The 21,898-nt window shown below is 37.7% G+C and overlaps 4 protein-coding genes across 15 annotated transcripts in view; 2 read left to right on the top strand and 2 right to left on the bottom strand.

Moving 5' to 3' along the window:
* Positions 1 to 21,898, bottom strand: part of LOC149651137 (tachykinin-like peptides receptor 86C) — a 139,445-nt gene that overhangs the window by 43,584 nt on the left and 73,963 nt on the right. For 5 of the 7 annotated variants that reach the window (XM_089847960.1, XM_089847954.1, XM_089847953.1 and 2 more), the window contains one exon: positions 8,722 to 8,784. The exons of 1 other annotated variant lie outside the window; for it this stretch is intronic. The gene's annotated coding sequence lies outside the window, so the exon portion shown is untranslated. Of the gene's footprint in view, positions 1 to 8,721; positions 18,161 to 21,898 lie in introns of those variants that run through there. One more of the 7 variants, XM_089847957.1, reaches the window with a different exon arrangement.
* Positions 1,262 to 3,285, bottom strand: LOC149651138 (uncharacterized). The gene is made up of 5 exons (XM_089847961.1): positions 2,977 to 3,285; positions 2,754 to 2,884; positions 2,396 to 2,691; positions 1,630 to 1,769; positions 1,262 to 1,531 (listed from the first exon to the last, which is right to left on the bottom strand). The coding sequence occupies exons 1-5, from the start codon at positions 3,071 to 3,073 to the stop codon at positions 1,374 to 1,376; spliced, it is 822 nt and encodes a 273-aa protein (XP_089704087.1). The 5' UTR covers positions 3,074 to 3,285; the 3' UTR covers positions 1,262 to 1,373.
* SAK (polo like kinase SAK) lies at positions 3,292 to 6,288 on the top strand. 3 transcript variants are annotated; one of them, XM_089847952.1, is made up of 2 exons: positions 3,292 to 3,641; positions 3,728 to 6,288. In XM_089847952.1, exon 2 carries the CDS (start codon positions 3,774 to 3,776, stop codon positions 6,120 to 6,122), a length of 2,349 nt encoding a protein of 782 aa, XP_089704078.1. In that variant the 5' UTR covers positions 3,292 to 3,641; positions 3,728 to 3,773; the 3' UTR covers positions 6,123 to 6,288. The 3 variants fall into 3 exon arrangements, with proteins under 3 accessions (XP_089704078.1, XP_089704076.1, XP_089704075.1); XM_089847950.1 differs by having other exon boundaries at positions 3,293 to 3,641; positions 3,706 to 6,288; XM_089847949.1 differs by having other exon boundaries at positions 3,293 to 3,641; positions 3,715 to 6,288.
* The window catches only part of unc-5 (netrin receptor unc-5), a 104,533-nt gene continuing 89,953 nt past the window's right edge, over positions 7,319 to 21,898 (top strand). Inside the window, exon 1 of one of the 4 annotated variants that reach the window (XM_089847945.1) lies at positions 7,319 to 7,702. In XM_089847945.1, coding sequence (XP_089704071.1) covers positions 7,597 to 7,702 — 106 coding nt within the window. In that variant the 5' untranslated portion in view covers positions 7,319 to 7,596. The remainder of the gene's footprint in view (positions 7,703 to 21,898) is intronic. The other 3 variants (XM_089847948.1, XM_089847947.1, XM_089847944.1) reach the window with 3 other exon arrangements.

Below are 21,898 nucleotides of genomic sequence, written 5' to 3' on the forward strand. Positions count from 1 at the left end.
GTCTGGAAAGGGTCTGGCAACTTTACGAGACATCGTTACGCGTCAAAAAATACTAGACTTATATATTAAAGTCGACTTAGTATTAAATTTCTCATTCAAATGCTCCCGAATCTAAATAATCTTTCATTTTCAATAAAATTGTCCAAATGGTTTTATAGTCTTGTACAGGCTAGGAAGGGGTTTTAGCTGTATAATTTGTTAAACCCATAGATCAGCTGTTCTTAACACAGAGAGTAGGTTACGACTGTGACACAAGCTACCGTTAATCACGATATAGAATTAGTCATTTCAGAGATATTTGTGCATTGGCTCTTCGTGAACTCAATGCCATCAAAAGATTTACAATCGAGCTAATACAAGGGGGAAAAATATAATTGTAAATTTGTCAAATAAATGACATCCATTGAAAATAAATTGTACTACGATGTTAAGGTTTGAGCTAAGTTCAATAGACAGTGAATGAAAATCGTGGGCATATAGCCAGACTTTTTTGACATAAGCTCAATCAATATAGTCGTTGGAGCTTTTCAAACAATTTCACACAGAAATCCATGCCATCATAAGAATGGTAGATGTTCAATGGCATGTATCATCTATGTATAAATCGATTTCTGACATTGAAAACCTAAATCCAACCCTTCCACTTGGCCTATTTTCTTTGATAAACGATCGACCTTGCCATTTGAAAAGATACACCATTAAAAAAAATGTCCAATTCTTTTTCGAATGCACAGATCCCCTATGTCCAACCCTCCCCCCCCGGCCTACCATTAAAGAGTGGGTTGAAAATTCCTGTGACCTTGATATAATAGATGCTAAACGTCCCGTTTTCGTACTAATGATATTTCTTCAGTCGGAATAATCGGTACTACCATAAGTTTATAACATAGTCTCGATAAGTCTTAATGGAGTATTATGTAATGCTCTTTCTACGGAAAACTAACCCTAAAAAGGGTGATTTTTTTTGGTTTAACAATACAAAGGGGTGTAAAGCCATATCTACAAGCGCCTACCAGACCTGTAGAATAACATATATATATAGTGCTGTCAGAAGCGCCGGTGTGACGTCACCCATGCTGTTTTCCCATAAAGAAAAAACGGTAACTGTCATGGCCGCCCATTGCTAAAGGCAGACTCGTAACCTTGGATCTGACGTCACAACTGACAGCACTCTTATAGCATTAATGTCAAAGCAGACTACAGCAGCACCTATTGGCACTTCCATGAAATAACTTTGAATTAAAATAAATTTGTGTACACATCAGAGGTTAAAAATGTAAATTTTATTATATTTGTATTTACATATATATTATATATTACATATATATTATAGAATATATTTTAAAATATGGCATATTTAAGAGAAAACATTCTCAATCATTTTTAATCAAAACTCGTGATTTAGAAAATATATTTATTCCATCTTCAGCCTTTTTTAAATGCTTTTCAATTTCCTCTTTACGATGTTTGGCTCTCATTGTATCTAATTGCACTGGTAAAGCTATTAACTGATGAAGCAGATCAGCTTGGGCTATCATAAAGGAAAGCCCAATTAATTAAAATTAATCCAAAATGATTCGAACCCCTGAAGGAACGGAGAGATTCAGAATAGGATCAACGCAATCATACTTTTTCTCAATAAAGCCAAAGTCTCCAATCTCTCCTTTTCACTCATTAAACTATGACCCGGGGGAATAGTAAGGTCACGTTTCATTGCTTCTTGTTTCTTATCCTCTTCTTCCTTCCACTTTTGCTTTCTAATTTGCAAGCTTTAATTATAATTAATTTTTAAGATTGCTTCATCAAGAAATTCTGGTTTTTCCGATATTCTCAAGATGAAACCCATCATTTAGGAACAATATCATTTTACAGGGAGCCCACTCTTAAATTTAAATTCCTTATAGGAAAAATAGGAATTTTTTTCCGGAATTATAGGATTTTATAGGAGAGAAAAAATCATGTGTTTCTATAGGAAAATATAGGACTAAAAATGCTCGTATATAATACAATTTTGGGGCTTAAACTATGTAGAAAAATCTCAAAAAAGAACAAAAAAACTAGTTGGATTTTACTTTGAAAATTCAGAAGAACTTAATTAAAATATAATATAATATATAAAAAATCCTAAGCGAGCCTTTGAAGCAATTTTGGTGTCTATTCAAATGTGATCTCGATAAAAACAGCTAAATATTGATAAATTTGATGCTAAACTATACGAAAACTTGGACTAAGTCAAAAATATAGGATATTATAGGACCTTTTATGAAATTATAGGATAATATAGGACTGGTTCAAAAATATAGGAATTTATAGGAATTATAGGACCGGTGGGCTCCCTGCATTTTATTTACGTCCCAAATGTTGGTTTATTATCAATCCAAAAATAACAATTTACTATTTGGGCACAGTTCCAAGTGTATGTGGTAAGGTTGGTGTTATTTGTGCGCTGGTTTTACTCTTAGCCTTCAAATCAATCAATGACGGTGATTTTTTTAAAGAATTATCACATTTTGGAGGCAGCTTTTGTTGTAGTGATGTTTGGGATGATGACCTTCTAAGACTAGAGGTGGGTCTTGAGCTTTGTAATTGATTATTATAGCTCTTAGAAGTGTTAGACTCATGTACTATTTGTGATTTTTCATTGGGATATGTGCTCTTTGGAAGTGTAAATGTATGTTTTGTTCTATTGCTCTGTAAGAGTGTAATTACGTTTATATCAAAGGCTTAAAATATATTCTGATTAATTTAAATACATTGCTTTTTAATGTAGATATTGGCACTGCTTTTGTAGGGGTAGAAACTGCAATTTCCCTTTTTTTACAATTTTCCTGAATTTCTTTTAAACGTTTTATGTTTTCTTTAGTGTAATTTCTCGGTTGTGAAACTTTAAAATGGATTTATTTATTAAATAATGGCTGATAATTCAATTTGAATATTAAATAAGATCGGTATGAGCCAAGGCTTCGCGTAACTTACGCAATTTTGGTTGACTTTTGACTGCTTGACCTTCAATTTCCAGCAAAAGACGTTCAACAGTTGGCGAACATATTGGTCTATTCGAATTTTTCATCATATTTAACTATTAAAAACCTTATTATTAACCAAATTTAACCATTCAATCCAAAAGAAGTGGCTTCCATTTTATCGATTCGTCTGCTGTGATATTTCCCACGGTAGCAGACAACGCGTACGCGAATCACGACTGATGGCTTATTTCCATTCCTGTCCCGATCGCGCCACACCCTCGACCTCCTCGAAAAACCGGTAGTGATGTCACAAAATTTTAAGTCGGCCGTTGAAATAGGTGAAGTTTGATTTCCAATGTAATTTTAACATGGGAAAATAAAGAATGCCTATTTCCACGTCAACTTAGGCACTTCCGAGATGAAAACGGTTTAAAAGCGCGGGAAAAGTGAGCGTCGGTGCTTAGCAACGGCGTCTGCTTTATTTTCAACGGTTTTTAAATGTATTTCGTAACTTGAATCACAGTTTAAATAATAATAAATGTGGAAATTTAATAATTCATACGTGTTGCAACATTTTATACCCAAAGTTTCAAGAAAATTGCGCCTAAATTAATAATTATTTGTCCAAAATGAGTGTGTTTACATTGAAAACTGGATCCCTCAAGTGTTCCTAAGGTTTGTAAAATTAATAATTTTATTTATATACATTATTTACAATCAAATAAAATATTAATTAAAGTTTATATAGCTTTCCCCATCAGCGGAATCTTGAACTACAAGGAATTAAATCACAGAAGCTATACTGCAATGAGGTCTGTGGGATTTGGTGAGAAAATTCAAGACTATCAGGTGTACAACCTCTTAGGGAAGGGTGGATTTGGCAATGTTTACAAAGCTAAATCGTTACAAAATGGGCAACTTGTTGCCATCAAAATGATAAACAAAGATAGCATGAAAATTGCTGGAATGGTCAACAGAGTTCAGCAAGAAGTTGGGATACATTCTAGACTCAAACACCCATCGATACTTGAACTTTATAACTACTTTGAAGATGATTCTTACGTATATTTAGTCCTGGAATTATGTGAAAGGGGAGAACTTCAAAACTACTTAAAAACTAGAGGCCCCATATCAGAATCTGAAGCTTGTCAACTTTTAACGCAAATTGTTCAAGGAATCTTGTACCTCCATTCCCATAACATTATACACCGGGATCTCTCACTGACCAACATGTTATTAACTGAAGATACAAAGGTTAAAATCGCCGATTTTGGACTCGCAACCCAATTGTCCCAACCAGATGAAAGACACATGACAATGTGTGGGACACCAAACTATATATCTCCTGAAGTAGCGAGCCGTAGTTCACATGGTCTTGAAGCTGATGTCTGGAGTTTGGGTTGCATGCTCTATACCTTTTTAGTTGGGAGGCCACCATTTGACACCGAAGCAGTCAGAAGTACGCTTAATAAAGTGGTTAAAGCGGATTTTCATATACCAGCCCATATCTCTCCATTGGCTACCGATCTCATAAACTCTCTCTTAAGAAAAAATCCCAAAGAACGCTTAAAACTAGATGAAATCCTTCAACATCCATTTATGTTGAAGTCTTCCAGATTATACGGTGGTTATCAGTCCATAGATTCTGATTATTACTCAGTTGATAGTGGAATGGGATTAACGATGTCCAGTAAAAGTACCAAATCAAGCAGGTTCTTAACACAACCTAATGGTTTGACACCAATATTATCTGGAATCTCTCTTAAAGAACACCCAAATGAAGATTGTGCAATGAAAACTTCGAGGTTTGATAAGGAAACCTGCGAAAATCACCCATGCAGTCATAACTGGCAGATATGCAACAGTAAATGCATTCATGCAATGGCTTGCTGTTGTAAAGTTACTGAGAACAATGCGGAATCCCGTCTAAATCAAGCCGTAGAAGAGCTTGAGGAGCTTAGAATAGAGTCTGTTAAGACTAAAAACAAACTTCAAACTGATAAAAGTACGCTTAAAGAGTTGACCCCACCTTTATCATCAATAAGACTAAAACCTACAAGACAAAAGACGAAAAACGCCTTTGTAAATATCCTTCAAGATGGTCAAGTTTCATTAGAATTTGTTAAAAACAAAAATGGAATTGAGAAGATCACAGACTTTTATCGTATAACGTCAGATGGAATGAGAATTTTCATTTACCATCCACTTAAAAATGAAGAACCATTAGTTTCATCCGAACCCTACCAACCTCCGGATGAATTTGGCCTTATCTACACTTATGACACCCTTCCCCAACAATACTGGAAGAAATATATCTATGCCGCTCGTTTTGTCAATCTGGTTCGAGCAAAAACCCCTAAAATCACTTTCTACAGTTGCCGAGCGAAATGTATGCTGATGGAAAATGGGCCTCCCAATGCGGATTTTGAAGCAAATTTTTATAACGGTGGGAAAATCTCCAGTTCAGGAGGAACTACCAAGATTGTGGAACCAACAGGGTCATCATGTTCCATAGATTCGTCTTCAAATGACGCTCCGTTAAATAAAGAAGCATCCTCGATGCTGTCCCATTTTAGATACTCTCATGACAACTGCTTAAAAATGGAATTAGCTCTCAGTTTGGTTGAAAAAGAAACGGGTGCCTGTGTCTTCCCAATTATCTCTGGAAGGAAACCTACTAGCAGTAGCAACAATGAAGCTAGGAGTAAATCTCCATTGGAGGAGTATAAGTTAAATCAACAAACCCCAGTGAAGGACAATTACCCTACAGATGACTTTGGAGCGTGTTCGGAATTACATGGCATAGATGTAATGAAAAGGGGTCTATCATTAAACACGGATTTCAATGAATGTCATAAAAAATCTAACAAGGACATAATACGCAGTGTGACAATACCAGGGTTAGGTTGGGCCGCGCAAATGAAAAATGGGGATATGAAAATTATTTTTAAAGATAAGTCGCATTTGTTAATTCCCCCAACAACATCAGAAGTTCATTATACTGATTCTTCCGGTTGGAGTCAAAGATTTCAACAAAAGGATCAGTTGCCTTCATTTGTAAAAGAAAAATTATCATTTCTACCAGTAATTATTGAACAATTACTTAAAAATAGTTTAAGTTCTTCTAACGCACCCTCAAGATTTTCAGTTAGCTAGTATTCTATTTATTGGGTGACTATGTAAATATGGGGGTTAAAAAATTTTAATGTGTATTTTTATTAAAGTTATTTTAACTTCTAAATTATATTTTAATTTTTGTAATATAAATTTTTTAACACCACTTTTGTAATTTAATAAAAATGTGGCTCGCATTTAAATTAAATAGGTCTGTTATTTCATTTCGAGGCGGATCAGAGATGGCAGGGAATTTTGAGTAGTTTCTAGATTAATGCCTAGGTGGCGATAGTGTCCTAAGATTTTAAACTCTGGCGGTAAAATTTCGCTCAGAGTCAAAAGTGGGCCTTCTACGAGTACGAGACCATACCCATCGATGACCTTGAACTGTTCTCTCAGGGGCATGATGGTATGATATAGAAAAGAGTATTGGCATGGGCCAGAACCACAAATTGTCAGTTCTTTCAATGCAAATGGCTCAATTCATGTTTAGCTGTGGCAGTAGGAACGTTAAACAACTTTTAGGGTTCCACAAGCTACTTGCGCACTTCCTTTGCTCAGAAAATACGCCAATGGCTTACGCGGGGGCGGGTAAAACAATTCTCCCCCGGCAAACGACTTATGGAACCTCTAAGTTACTTAAACCCCGAGACCCAACAATGTATTATTCTGGCGTACGTCCCAAAACCCCCATTGACCTAAAGTGATATCACCAATATTCTGGCAGACATAAAACAGGATCTGGGGATTAAAACTGATAGACCTTCAATTAGTCCGTTCCAATCCATCTATCACGTCTTAAAATCCTACTTACGAATGAAAGACACTAATTAATCAAAGGCTAAGTAGCGTTTAGATAGCTGGGGCAAAAAAAAACGTAACTTAAGGAAGGGGCCTTAACGGGGAACACAAACACTTAGTGTCTATCATATTGCGAGTCTTTTGGAGTGTATTTGGTTTAGATAAAAACCGAGACGAAAGATAAATCCCAGTACACAAAAATAATTTTCATCCCACCTGGGATGAAATAGGATAAAGTGGAGAAGCCAATGAAAGTTTCGGTTAGTTTAGGACGCGCCAATCAGAATGAAGGATGATTTTAATCTAACGAACGGATACGTGGGGAAGGAAATAAGTTAATGCATTCTCCGCATGGTCGTGACGGGAAGGCAATCTTTTTTTCTTTTTGAACCACGAATAACGGGGGAAGATTCCGGGGGAAGTTTGTTTTAGTAAAAATTCGTGGTTTTTAAGAAGCTATAAGGGGACGTGGGTCGCCCCGTAGGGGGTTTTCTTAAAGACATTGGTAAAAGATAAATTAGGGAACTTTTAAGTAGCCACGGTTCGTCCCGAAGTGGAGTGGGGCAACTGTGCATGGGATATCCGTGACCATCGTGCCTGGTCATTGTTGAAAAGACAACCGCGCTACGCGGTCATATTATATCTATGTAACGTCAAGTGTGGTGCGTCGTTCAATAACTCCAAAAAAGGATTACCCGCTTAGCTAACAACGATCATGAGATTTAACAGCCTTTTGTGTTTCATCGTGATTATCTTTGGATTTTATTACGTCAAACTGACAAATGGAGGGCGGCAAAGAGGAAGGAATCGTGGCAGACAGGGTTTGTACATTTTTTATATCATTCTGATTGACAGGCCACAGGGTATATCTTAACTTCTCCAAATAATTTCTTATCATCATCATATCTTAATTAATTTCCTAATTGCCTCTCAATTTTCCCGATAAAAAAGGCTAACTAAAGGTTAAAATATAAAGGTACTGAAGATGACTCGCTTGAAGAATCAATAAATTAAAAATAAGATTTCATGAAAAAAAATCAATATTAAATACTTTAACATAAATCAGAATTAATTAGAACTAAATATACTTTGAAATTTCTAGGATATTTCCGAATTAATATCACTGAATTGTAGCATAAAAAACCGCTTATATCATAAATAGTTTCGTATTATTATTACACCTGGCGTATAATTATATTTTTTCTATTCAGATAAGGTATACTTGGAATACAATTTCTATTCCGAGATACGAGTTATAAATATTGTTTTTATATTGGACTTTGGGGGTTATAAAGAAACGTTTATTACGGCATTATATGAGCAAACAAATCCCGTTATAAAACTATATCCAAGAAGAATCTTTTTCCCAGCGTTTTTTAGGGTCAGATAGGCGAGGGGGTACAACAAAATCTCTTCTAGACTGTAAAAACTTGGGATTTCTAAGTACAAAATCAACAAGAAAACCAAGGCACTGCTATTTTTTATTTTGATAAGAAGTGTGGGTTGATTCTTTACTCCTTATAGCTAGGAGCTCAGTAGCAACTATGGCTATGGGAATACACCCCGTCTATAGTAAAGTGCCACTTAAATATATTGTTAAGATAAGCACCAAAAATCGAGGTTTTTGTTTTAACAGGATTCCGAAACGCCACTTTCAAAAACCGAGATAAGAAACTATATAGTAGAAATAAGCGTTCAATCTCGTATCAATGAAATTAAAAAGGTATTACAGAACTAGTTTAGATAATAACCGCTGATAACAAATTACAGACTGCTATAGACGTATAAAGGCGGTCGCCCACAGTTAATTTAATTTAAAAATAAATATTTTTTCGCTTACCATTTTAAATATTATCGCCATTCGCAGTTGGAGATCTTTTCAGTTTTCGTGTTTGAAAAATATCTGAAAAGAGTACTTTATTATTAACTTGGAAAACCGACTGTATAAATGAATTAAAATGCTAATTAATAATTAAATTGCTTAGAATAATAATAGAATTAAATATATTTTATTTATGAAACGCATTTGAAATCATTTTCTAATGGTTTTCATAAGCAAAATTATACTTCGTTAAAATTGTAGAATCCAATCTTGGAATCGTTAAATCTTTACGTGAAGAATTGCCCTTTTCTATGTTAATATCTATTGTTTCTAGGGTTGTTTCGTCTATAGCGTTGAATGAAATAAACAAAAGCGTAAGCGGTGGCTCGCTCTTTGAAGAGAGAAACATCGCGGGACGCTCATTAGCGAACCAAAAAGGGGGAAAAAAACAAAAAGGTAGAAAGACCGAACATGGAAAAGCCATCACGCATCGTTCAAAGCCATTAGAATTAAATGATCGCGAAACAAATTAAATTTTCAAGATGAAATTCCCTCGTTAGACCCCTGAGGTCCTTTTATTATCAAACCCGGGCCACCTCTCCTAGCTCTCCCACGCCCACACAACCCCTCCACTTCATTCCTAATTGTATCAAGATATAACAAGAATTCGTTAAATTCCTCGGGGAATAATGAAATGAACTTTAAAGTTGCATCTAAAAAAGGAAGAGTTACCAACCCAACTATTTATCAACGTCTTAATTTGTAATCGTCAAAGATGTATATATTTTTCGCTAAAGGGGGCTTTACTGCATGCTTTTGTTGTGTTACTAGACCATTTTGTAACATCCCTAAAAGCCGAGCTTCTCCTATACTCCCCAACCATCTATGCCTTCAGGGGTGAAGTGTCCTATTGTGATCCTAGCTGGGGTGGTCCTTCACATGACCTTTGACCTCCAGGGCTGGAATTCCATTAGGCACTAATTGGCAGTTCAACCGTAACGAATCGTCTTACGGGCTTCATAACTTAGCGGAGAAACTCTCTCCAAATGGGTTTATGACAGGGTTGACTCGGGATTCTGTTGTTACCAATAATAAAATCAGTTCTATTTCTGTTATCAAAACAAAGAGTCTCCTTTTTTCTCATCTCCTACATTCCTTAAGTACTTTGAGATCCCGCTCGAAGAGAGACTTGTAACGTTATCACATATCCGGGCAACGTTAAAATTTGTAACACTTCAGTTTAAATCAAAGACAATTTTACAACACCGTGCTGAACTTAAGCTTAGATTTCTTTATCGATATTCATAGTTAAATTAAATATATTTACGGAAAGAATGGCGTAATATTGTCTTTATTTCGTTTCCCTCTCTAGGGGGACCAACGGTATACGAACATCACCTCCCTTTCGACTTCTCATTGCTTGGGTTATGAGAGGGCTCCGCGGGCCAGCAGAACCGACTATGGGTGGATGGGTGGGTCAGGATGGAAGTCATAGTACAATTACGATAAAAGCCCCAAAATTAAATTAACGATATAGCCCCCGAAAGTCCCCTTCTCTTCATTGTCAAGATGGGTTTAAGTATAAAGCAACTAAGTTTTGTAAAAGAGGCTCTACTATATGCGGGGGAACTTGAAACACGACGTGGTTGTATTATACGCATCTGAACTTGAAAGTAAATCTTGCATGATTCGTATAAATCCTTTACTGAACATGTTTGCGGGAAAGTCGTTGGTCAATGTCGAACAGAACCGAGCTGAGATCCTATTACTAATTGCATGGGTAGGGTATTAAGTACTTTGTTTGTGTCATGCACAGATCATTTCGGAAATTACATACAGTGAAACCAACACACAGGGGTGGCGCCACCATTGGTCCCAAGAAGCAATTAACGCCAGACGGCACCCTAGTTTACTACACGCGGGAAGGTAGCCAACTCTCACTGCCCTCTAGCGGTGCTTCTTGGCGAGAGGGTGAATACCCCAAAGGCGTCTATGTGTTTGGGTGTCTCTGTATGTAATTTCCGAAATGGTCTATTATACTTTGTTTCACTGCATGACGTGACCTGATTTGGATGTTTGGGAAAAATATTTGAAAATGCTCAAAACAAAAAGAAAGTTTTTCTAGAAAACTTTCAGAATATTCATGTCGCGCTGTACTAGGCATTGTCTTAAACGTGACTGATGTTGGCACGTGAATTTTAAGGCCTACAAATTTGCAGGTAACACCTAGGAAACTGAGATTTGTGCACGCCTATTTTCTTGGCGCACTTTTTCTTATAGAGTTGCGGGTAAAAAATGGCTTTGTCGTGCTCCCATAAATATATTGACTGTATTTATGGTTTTTGGCTCTTGAATAATGGATGTAACCACGTAGAAAGAGCCCCATATTCTTTTTAGAAAAGAGCGCAAATAGCAGAGAGAAATCTTAAAGAGTTCTCTAGCTAGCTGGCTCCTTGGAGTCAGGCTGTTCCTTCAATTCTTAGGTCTTTTTATGTGCCGGGGGGAGGGTTGAAACGGGACATGCCAATGCCTTCAGTGACGGAACTCGGGCTTTCAGAAATAAATGGCTTATTGCGATGTATTATAATACAAAAATCCAAAGACCCACTCTCACTCCTACGCTTCCTCTCTATGCATTCAACTTCTAGGTACTGACTTTTCTTCGGCTTTTCAACGCGGCTAGTAAAAATTAGATTGGAAAAATATTCAAATTCGTGGATTTTTGGGAATATTGCTCGTTTATTATTCGGGAAAAACTTGGGTCGTAAAGATAAATTTGGATGGTGTTAGAAAAATCTACAGTCGCAGAAGTAATCTCGAAATGGTCTCTGGAGATATAGTTTTTATCCATTCAGCTTGCCCGGCGTGGCTTGGAAGTAAAGAGGTTTTTCGCATACGTTTTGAAAATTGTCTAAATATAATGTTTAAAATAGAACGAGGGTTTCGGGCGAAAAAGTCTTTTCTTATGTAAATTCATAAGAAAATGTATTAAATAAAAGAAGGTGGATGCTGCTACACATTTCTAACATCATTTTTTAAAGTTATAGGGGAACAGTTTCAAAACAGCAAGATTACTGAGATATTATTTGATTGAGGTCATTAGCAAATAAAATCAATGGGAATGGATTCTAAATTAGTATAAGCAGAAGCTTCGTGCTGTACACTTCTCTAGAAGAGAAGTTTCATATACTTCTGGTATAAGATAATGAAAGTCAAACACGTTAGTTTGGACATCGTATCAAAATGAAAATATGATACGTATGAGATAAAATTATGCACTTGGACAAACATAAAAAAATAAAAACGTTTCGCGCTTTCCGGAATCGCTTTTGACCGTCGAAAATTGTAAAATACGTGTCTACCTTGAAAAATATGGATCTATGTCCCTTCCTTTCGGAACTGAACAGAATCTCTTGTTTGTTTTCAAGTGCATTTTTATTTGCGACCCCAAAAATGGATTCGTTCCGTTCAAGCAAGCGTGAAAAAGCATAAACGAAAAGAAAAAACTCGTGGATATCAGCAAAAAAAAATATATATGAAAATGTTTAACTATTCGGTTGCCATATTCGTCTATCTAAAACGTTTTTCTCCACCGAAGACACATTGTGTAATTCTACTTCTAGACTGTTTATGCTTTGGAAAACCTTAAACGTTTTGTATTCCACTCGTTTCTATTTTGTCTGCGCTGCCCCGTTAAAATAAAAAAGGGTAGCCACGGGGAAAAATCGTTTGCAGAATTTTAACCCGAGTTTCTAGTTGAAAAACAAAACCCAAAAAGAATTTATAATCTTAGAGAGTCACCAACCATACGTTATTCGTAACCTGTTACATTCGACCCCCAATGGCTCTCCGAGGAATTGGAGATCTTTGTAAAACAGCGTTTCACGTTTTAAAAATTGACGCAATGGGGATATGATCAGAGGGCTATGTATGCCCAGGTCAAAACTGTTTTAAAAAGCTTAAATTGGTTTTCCTTTAAATCTTCAAAAGGAAAGGGACAATTGAAATATCGAAGCCAAATTGGTTTTGTACCTTCAGTATTAGCTAAATATTTCAATTTAATTATGTACATATCAAACCTGTAGCTACGGGGAGTGAACAACTTCTTGGGAAGAAAGCCCAAATCATTTCTTTGAAATTTAAGACCCGAGTTTTGAATTTTTCACTGTACATACGCCATGCATGATGGCGAGTTGTTGGTGGTGAGGGGGGGGGATAGTATGAGGTTACCAAAGGGGCGGAAAGGTCGCCATTACTAATGCAAACAGTGTCCTCCACACTGCGGGGCTTCCTTTTCCTAGTGAATAATGAGTGTTTTTTCGGGGGTCCACTCCCCCCTGAGTTAAAATAGAAGAGCCAGTATTTCGTCGACTCCAATTTTTCTTCTTCCGCAACTTCCAAGATTCGAACGTAAAAATCTAATCATTTTCCTTATACACGTATATGAGTCCTTACGTCTTGGAGAAAAATGGCTGAAAAATGACCGAGTTAGCCAAGTAATAGGAAAAAGTTAAGCGAAAAGTTTTTAAGTATTACTTAACTTTAAGCTAATTGCTTCTAGCCACTTTCTAGCGAAATAAGAACTTAGGAAAAGAGTGTCAGCTTTAGCGGAAGTTTCATTAGGCCCCTTTTAATCCCCTGGTCGCCATATGGCCGCCCGGAACGGACTTGAAACTTGCCTAAGGAAGGATAAGGTTTCTTTTTCATTTACCTCGGAAAACCCTTTTAAAAGGGCTCTTCGCCTAGAATGGGTGGTGAGCTGGAGAATTTTTCAGGGGCTCTGAACCGAGCGAGCTTTAAGATGGATGAGACGCTTCGTTTGGTCATTTTTGGTTGGCCCGACGTGGGTTGGTTGGTTTACTCGCCCGTAAGCTTCGCACCTTTAGACCGTGGTTTGCGCGGTCAGTAAAATGTCCGTACACATTTTAAGACCCTTAATGGACTCGCTAAGCTCTTGCGCCATCAAAAAATCCAAAAGGATTTACGCTCCCGCCGAAAAGGATATCGACTCTTAAGTCGCTCTAGCCTCTATACTATGAAAGCTATAACCGAAGGCTGTACACAACCCATCCATAGCGAAAATATTTTAGGTGTGAATTATAAAGTTTAGGTGCGAAATTTAAGATTAAAATTTATTCAAAACGTATAGTTCCGCCCCATCAACTTTAATACTGCAATCATAAGTTCATAAGATATGTTCACCATAAGTTTGTCACTGGTTATAAACTGGAGCTTGTCATGGAGTGACGTAGGTCAAAGATTCTCGTAAAGCGACGCCTGGTGATGGCGCTGTCAAAAGGCCCAGTACAGACTAAATGGTCTGCAAAACCGAATCGAGTGTAGTCAATTCTCGCGTCGTTCTGGAACTAGCTCTCAGTAAGTCTCCAGCATAACTTAAGGAACATATCTTATAAACTAATGCTGCAATATATTGAATAGCTCAAAATTCGCAATTCCTACATAACCTCCACTATACTTTGATTTCATGGTATCCATCTTTATAGGTATTTCTATTTTATAATTAAAAATCATAGCCTACAGCCAGGTTATTGTACTTGTGCGGAAACGTGCTGGTTTCAGAAAAAAAATTAATAGTCTTAAAACGGTTTTACGTTTCTAGCTCTTGACCTTTTCCGGTTTTGAAACATTTGAAAGAGTTGGAGGCGCGCGAGTTAAGAGAAGAGGCGTCAATTTTAAGTGATCTTTAAAAGCTCGCCTCCGTATATTTCAGACGCTTCAAATCCGCGAAACTGAACGTTTTATCGGTCCTCGTTACCTACACGATCGGTTTTAATATCAACGGGATTATTTTCAGTTTCATCCCACAATTGCATGGTGATGATCTAATATAATTTTGGAGTAACGTAAAGGGATCATAAAGGCAATTTTTATTGATTAAGGGTATTAAAATCAAGGATAGGATAACTCACTCTAGAAGCTCTAAAAAACGCCATACAAGTAGTTTTAACTTTCGAGAAAGTGTTAAGTATCACTAAAAACTTTTAGGCAGACAAATTCGATGAGAATATATCGTTTCGGGTTCTGCTGTATCTTGTTTAATCTGATACCCATCCTACGTGAAAAAAATACATCGAGAAGGGTTTTTCGATTAATAAAACCTTCATAAGATTAATAGAAAACCAGCGCAGGTATCTGCGAAGACGCCGCGTACTGCATCAGCATCGCCTTCTTATCTCATCCTACTATCACGTTTTTTACAAGTTCCACTTAAAGGAATCGAAGATTATCTACCTGAGGCTGGGCTGATTAAAACACTTAAAAAATTATTATGATTAAGGGCGTTTAGATCGTCTTAAAATAGAAAGCGTGATATTTATCTCGCTTTAGAACCGTGGAATATGTAACTATTTTAGTAACAAATATATCTTGGACACTGTGAAACAAACTTAACTCCGACTCGGGCGATGAGTCACAAAAAGAAACGGACAAACTTGGTAATTCAATAAAGTCCAGAAGAAGCAGAAGTTAGTTGACTTTTCTTTTTCTCGCAAACTTCTTCGGGTGCTAACGTACTTTATTTATCGACTTAAAGATATACTATTGGGTTTTTTTGGGGAACCACGGAAAAAATCGTGCGTCTTTTGCTAATCATAGGACCAAATCCCAGTCGCTTCCGAGGTAGAAAGAACTTTTCTTTCTTTTCTATAACTTATATCGAACTTTGAAGACGTCGCAATTCTGATGGCGCAGGTGTAAACGGCCCACATAGAAGGGAATAGATGACTTTTCGAGACTAAAAGAAAACCAATTCTTTCTTTGGGCCCTTTTACTTTCTTTCTCCTTTTTTATCTTTGAGAGTTGGTTGGTTTCCCCAAGAACAAAATGGACAGAGCGAGGGAATTAATCAGTTTTGAAGGAAACATTTCATGTACCAATGCATGCCCCTTTTTCCATCTATAGCTCGCTCTTACTTCAGTATAACATTATACCGAATAGGAAGCCTTGGCCATGCGGAATTGGTTTCATTTAAGAAACACTGATTCCGCTTTTCAAACTAGTACCGTCTATTGTTGAAGTAAAAGAAGGTGGTTGGTTTCAAGAAGCGTTGAAGGTATTTGAAGCGATGCGGGCAGAGGACTCCGTTAAAAGAGAGAGAATATAGCGAAGAATAGAAATTTCATGAGCGTCTCGTATCGGGCCCCTTAACCCGGCGTTTGGTTCATCCCACAGCGACAGTTCTGCTTACCAAAAGTGGCCCACTTTCCAATCGCATCCAAGTTGCCGTCCGGGCTTCAGTCGAGCAAACCGAACTTCTCAACCATTTTTGCCAGAGGCCTTCGTGTTTTAGAGAAGTATTATGGTAAACCTCTATTCCATTTGCTATATTCTCTCCATCGTTAAAGGTTGCTGAGGGGTTAGGTATACAGGAGAGTCTCTCCCATCTTCATCCCCGGTCATTTCGCCCCCTTATGTAGTAGCGTTGAGAGCGTGGACGTCGTCCTTTTTGGAGGGGAGAAGTGGACGGACACACAGGACGATATACGAAAAGAAAACGGTTGGTAATGGAGAAGTCGTGTAATTATTTCCTAAAATAAGGGACTCGAGAGAGAGAGAAGGAAGGTATACGTATAACAGAGGGCCAAAAACGATGGCAATTATTCTTATTAGATCTGCTAAGATTTTATCGATAAAATTATCTAGGGACGGCAACGTCAGTACTAGATTACAAAGGCGGATAAGGTAATACGATACTCAAAGGACATCCCAATGAATTTCTATATTAACATTATCGTAAAAAAGGTAGAGAAAGGAAAGAATTGGAGGCATTGGTGTCTTCAAAAATACACATATTGTTCTGTAGACTGATATTTTTAAAACATGGGACAGGGCATGGCAGTCAGCTTCAAAATGTCTTTTCTCAGAGGAAACAAAGCTTCAATTTTAATTGACACAAGCGTAAGTTTTTTTCGAAGAAAAAAAAAATTGAGAAGAAAATCTCCTATTTAGAAATCTCAACTTGTCCAAAATAAGTGGCTACATACAAAAACGTTACGTGTTGTCTAGTGTTGAATACAAGAGGACACGCCCAATTCTTTAAAAAACCGCCAATTAGTAAGAAAATTGATCTCCCATGTCCTACCGCTATTACGCCATCCATTCCTTATCATAACGGAATATTTTGGATCGAATTCATTACTACAAAGGCCGAAATATTCCCTAATCCCGCAACTTTAACGCGGCAGCTCCCGCTTCGTTTTTCTATTAAATTAGTTTTTCAGCCATTTTATCCCTCCTCTTGCCCTCGGGTTATAAATCTCCAAAAAAGATTTTTTCCCTCCATCTAGAAAGCTTTCGTGAAAACGCAACTAGGGCCTCCAATTTACCAAAAGCCCCTCAGTCTTTTCATAATTTTCTTTTTTTTTTTTTCAAAAGAAAAGAAACAGCGTTCGTGTTTAAAAAATTCTCTACTCTCCGCTCCAATGATTCTAGAAACAAAATTGGTTCTGTCCCGTCAAAAACGTTGCCTACTGACATTCGTGAAGCCCGAGGGCCAACAAGTTTCTTTTCAACGAAGAAATGAAAGCGATAGATTCCAAGGTAGAAAGAAACCGTTGCTGGCGATTTTTCTTTGGGTTAAACAAACACCTTAATTTTACGTCAATTAGCATTCCATTGGTCTTTCTTCGAAACTGACGTTTCCCCTTCATTGGCAGCTTGATAAGTTGATTTTATACGCCGTACCTTTCATCGGAATCCAGTTTAACTTGAACGCTAGCGATACTACAGTTTCTCCTTCATCTTTATACTCTCAGCATTACCGTAATCTCCTCTCCCCATTTTCAAAAATCCACTACCCTGCAATTTGACGTAGGGGGAACGAAGACTATGAGAACCGAAATCGGAGGATTTCATCGGTATGGTCAAGACACATTAACTTGACACTAAAAGGGATACCATTATCCATAATAAAATAAGATAAAAATCTATAAGGGTTTGTATTGAAAGAACGCTGTTTAGTTGATCAGTCCCTTTTTTCTCAGCGGGACTGTTTTTAAAGAACGCTCGGTGGATTTGTAGCGTCCCAGTACTAGAAGACCAAACCAAATAGGCGATTCCGAAGTAAGATAACGATGGTATCTTTGGTCCGTCAAGGGACGCGAGGACGCCAAAGAATTTCGCGTCTTTCGCGGTGAACTAAACAGAGGGTATTGCTACGAATCCGGGACATATTCTAAAACGGCGCTGACGTATATTGGCGACGTCCAACTTTGACGGTCCAGGCATAAAATAACTCAAGCGAAGATACGATGGGAGAAGAGAGATAACAAACAGCGTCGTTTCCAAGTTTGACATACCCACGACCAAGTCGTCGCGAGGTCCCAATGGTAACGTTCTTGGAAAGTTTCATCTAGCAAAGGGAGACGAGACTGTCTCCAAAATCTGGCAAACAGAACGGAGAGTTAAGAGACCACGTCGGCAACGAACGTTTTTAGAGTGTATGAGCCCGGTTACATGGGCCTTCGAAGAGCGCTTTATCGTAGGACGGACGAAAGGCGCGTTTGCGAAAGGCGCTTTTGAAAACATGCTTACTGTTACATGCGCGCTCTTCGTGAAACCCTCGGTTTTCCCACTCTCGATTTTGGGGAACTTATCGCGTTTACAAATTGCCTGGTTTGTCAGTCGGTCCCAGCTCCTTGTGAGAATAGTTAGGATTTTTGAGAAAGCTTTAGGTATGATTATGGATATTTCATTACATAATTTAGTAAAGGTATTGATTTTGACAATACAATTTCAACTTCAAACTCAATTAAAAATTCGGTTACTATTTGATAAACTAATTAAACAACGAAGATCCGTAGTTGCCCAAATTTTAAAAAGTGGCATTCTTCCCACTTACGATTTCATTTATGAATCTGGACTAATTAGTTCGGAGAGAAATGCAGAAATCGCCAATTTCCAAAATTAAGATTTTAATTTTTTCTTAAGACTAGTTTGTAAAAAAATCCTGGCACACTTGGCGAAATACATTTCAGTACTGGAGAATAAGCCTCTACAGTAGAAAAATTCCCGCATAAGGGATTTCTTGTTTTCCAAGAAAATCGCTTTTGTAGTTACATGACTAGGGAAAGGCGGTTTAACCCCGCGGAAAGGCGCTTTATCAACAAAAACCGCTTGTCCGAGGTAGTTTTCGTTAAAGCGCTTTATCTCGAAAATTTTTCGTGAAAACCGGTTTCCAGGTGTTACATGAGGGCGGATTAAAAGCGCCTTTCGATAAAGCGCTCTTCGAAGGCCCATGTAACCGGGCTCTATGTCTCCCGATAGAATGTCTCCTCCGTAAAACTCTTATCTGATTTTCCTCAATATAGCAAAACGGCTTTAGTTCGCAATATTTCTCCGTTAAAAACAAGACCCGTTCCCAGATAACGAGACCTATTCTAGGAAAAAAAGTTTTCTTTGGAATTCGTGTTTCTTTTTTCTCCTATCCGAAAAACGTTCATATCTCCTCTGTCTTAAAACAAGATGTATGCAGGAATGTACCCAAATGTACTGTTCTACAGTCTCTCCTCATTGGCTATTTCAAAGTTCCCTTAAAAACCTCGCTTAACCATTGGACAATTAATGGAATCGTAACAACATTAATTTGACACCTACAACACTACTACTTTATCGACAACTATATAAAATATCCAAGCAATAGCTGTAACTAAAAATTAAACTAAGTCACGCTATGGGCTCCACATTATCGGGCTTTGAAAATTAGACGATATTTCAAATTGACAACTGAAACATTTTCCAGTTTATATCACTGAGAAAAATAACGATTTCTTGAGGAAAAACGGTAGAAAAAATAGCCGGATTCAAATGTTATTTCTATTTCTACACCGTTTCGCGGTTTTAGAAAGAAAAAAATATATTTAAAGAAAAACATATTAACAAGGATTAGCGTCGCTGTAATATATAGTCCTTGATGGATTGCCCTGCTGGTTTTTGGGACGTTTAGAAACTTTTGCCTTTTCGTAATTTATGTAGTGTTAGAGATAAAAAGGGGTATGGAAAAGAGAAACAGATTACATAAAATGCTGCAGTCGTGGGTGATACATTTAAGATGACAGAACGAAACCCGAAAAAACGCGTGGGTGCCTCGAAATAAGTTTGAAATTTGTCTTATTCCTAAATTATTAGGCGTAGATGGATAGAGTTAGTTTTATGGCTTCTGTTTGAGAGACAGAAATTAATAGTGTGAAATAGTTGAAGAAATAAATTAGCAACAGGTCCTTGCAGGAAAGCATTGCGAAATTGAAAAGGATTGTTAATTGTTTAGGTATGAGTACACATGGCTTTGGGAACCATAGTATTATTGCGAACTATGTAGGGTTATTGTTTACGTCTATAGAAACATGTGGCCACAACGTTCCTTCAATTTCAATATTCACTACGCCAACAAGTCCACAAAAGACCCGTGAGAAAACAATTTCCAAGAACATGGTAGGCTACAGAAGTAACGTAACCCTAAGCCTTATCAAAGCTACGCCATGGTGGGCTTTAACTCAAAACTCGCCAACTTTTAAAGGCAGAGATTAAAGAAGAGCATTTTAGAGAAAGCCAAGAGACAAAGATGATTGTAGAGGCGCCTATGCACTTACACACAGTCCCTTATCATCGTTTCCTGTAGGGTCTCAACTAAAGAAAACTATATATTTTTGCCCCTTGTATTTTATTCCACTGGGGGGAAAACTACAGCTTTTTCTCTCTAATCTCTCTCTCTTCCTTTCACATCTGGTTTTAAAAGTATTTTTCGTCCCAAAATTCAGTATAAGTTTTTTTCTTTGGCGGCCGAAATAAGCCAGAGTATAACGTCGCGCGATGACTAGAACACAATTGACCTTTCCACGGTCCGCTAGTGCTTTTATCAGTTTGCTCCATCGCAGTTTGATGGAGTTCTTCCATAGTCCCGAGACGAAACCTAAAACTAATTTTTTTCCCCTTTCAAAGGTCTAAAAATTGTGCCATAGAGTAATGACTACGAAGAGTAGAAAGTGTATGCATGGGGCTAGTTTTCTCCTATAGAGAAACGGGGTACAGCTATAAATCCATCAAGGTTTTCCCCATCATTCGTACATGGCAATCGAGGCTTTAATTCTTCCATTTGAGGTACGATTAGTCTATGACGCGTGGTTCCAAGATGGGCACTGTGTCCCAAGTCCCACATCGCAAGGAAAGTATTTCCCGAGCCTTATTCTAAACAAAGAGAGCACGCTCCTAGCAGCAGCAGTAGTTTTTCTCGGAAGCATTTCAGAGATTGAAAGATTAATTCTCAGTTCCCTCTTACCAGTTTGCAACCATGTCTAATGGTACATCTAATGGTTTCTGACGATATTTACACCCTGAATGGTCGTCTTTCTCTCGTTGCAAACGTCTTTTTGTTTTTCTCCAGGATTTTTTTTCCCTCGTCGTAGTAGGAACGTGTTTCTTTCCTTCGTTTACAAATGTATCACGGGATATCTTTCTTTGGGAGAACAAAACTTTTGTTGTTTGCCCTTCTCCTAGCCCTAACTTATTTAGGCGTTCGCTCCCTTGCCCCTGGAGCTGCTAGGCAAGGGTGTAATTGAAAAATGTTGCTTTCTGTCTCATTCTTTACGCTCAAGGAACCTTTTTTACGGAAGCCTAAGCAAGGTTTCCTAAAATGTACCATTTTCTATTGACGGAGTCGGAACCATTACGACGCGGGAAAGACCCAAACACCGTACGTTATTAGATGTACAGTACCTTCTTCTTCGTCAATTGGTTCTAACCAAAGGATACTGTTTACGATTACGAATAAATATATTGCGTATAGAAACGTTTACCAGCTGACACGTAGAAAATTAAAGGGTTAATTAATAGGTTATAGAAAGCGGAGGCTGTATTAATATTCGATATTTTTCCTTGTAATTTATTAAGTTTGGTATACGCGCCGAGACGTTTTTCGTCGAAGGAGGCGATAAGGGTCCTCGCGCCAGGAGGTTGGAGGAATTTTTTTTTGATCACGTAGAGTAAACATAGCCCCGGCAGTCAAAGGTTAGGGCGGAAGATGAAGCGACTCGGGTTCTTTGGCCGGGCCCTCCTCAGCAAGGAGCAAAACGGAGAGCCCTGTTAAAAGAAAAATTGCTCGCGCATAGAGTCGACGACGCGGGGGTTATTACTGGATCCTAGCGAGCCCCTTCTATCTACGGTACTCCTTGGCCACGTAGCG

The sequence above is a fragment of the Phalangium opilio genome, unplaced genomic scaffold (genome assembly GCF_054372755.1).
Source record: "Phalangium opilio isolate 3A_F unplaced genomic scaffold, DU_Popi_V2 ptg000082l_1, whole genome shotgun sequence".
Taxonomy (NCBI): domain Eukaryota; kingdom Metazoa; phylum Arthropoda; class Arachnida; order Opiliones; family Phalangiidae; genus Phalangium; species Phalangium opilio.

What these genes read in the sequence shown, in the direction of transcription:
- SAK (XM_089847952.1), top strand. Translation starts at nt 3,774, where the DNA reads ATGAGGTCTGTGGGATTTGGTGAGAAAATTCAAGACTATCAGGTGTAC.
- LOC149651138 (XM_089847961.1), bottom strand. Translation starts at nt 3,073, where the DNA reads ATGATGAAAAATTCGAATAGACCAATATGTTCGCCAACTGTTGAACGT. An exon ending in CAAAAGTCAACCAAAATTGC is followed by an intron (nt 2,885 to 2,976) that starts GTAAGTTACGCG and finishes TCCATTTTAAAG; the next exon opens with TTTCACAACCGAGAAATTAC. An exon ending in TTTGGCTTTATTGAGAAAAA is followed by an intron (nt 1,532 to 1,629) that starts GTATGATTGCGT and finishes CCTTTATGATAG; the next exon opens with CCCAAGCTGATCTGCTTCAT.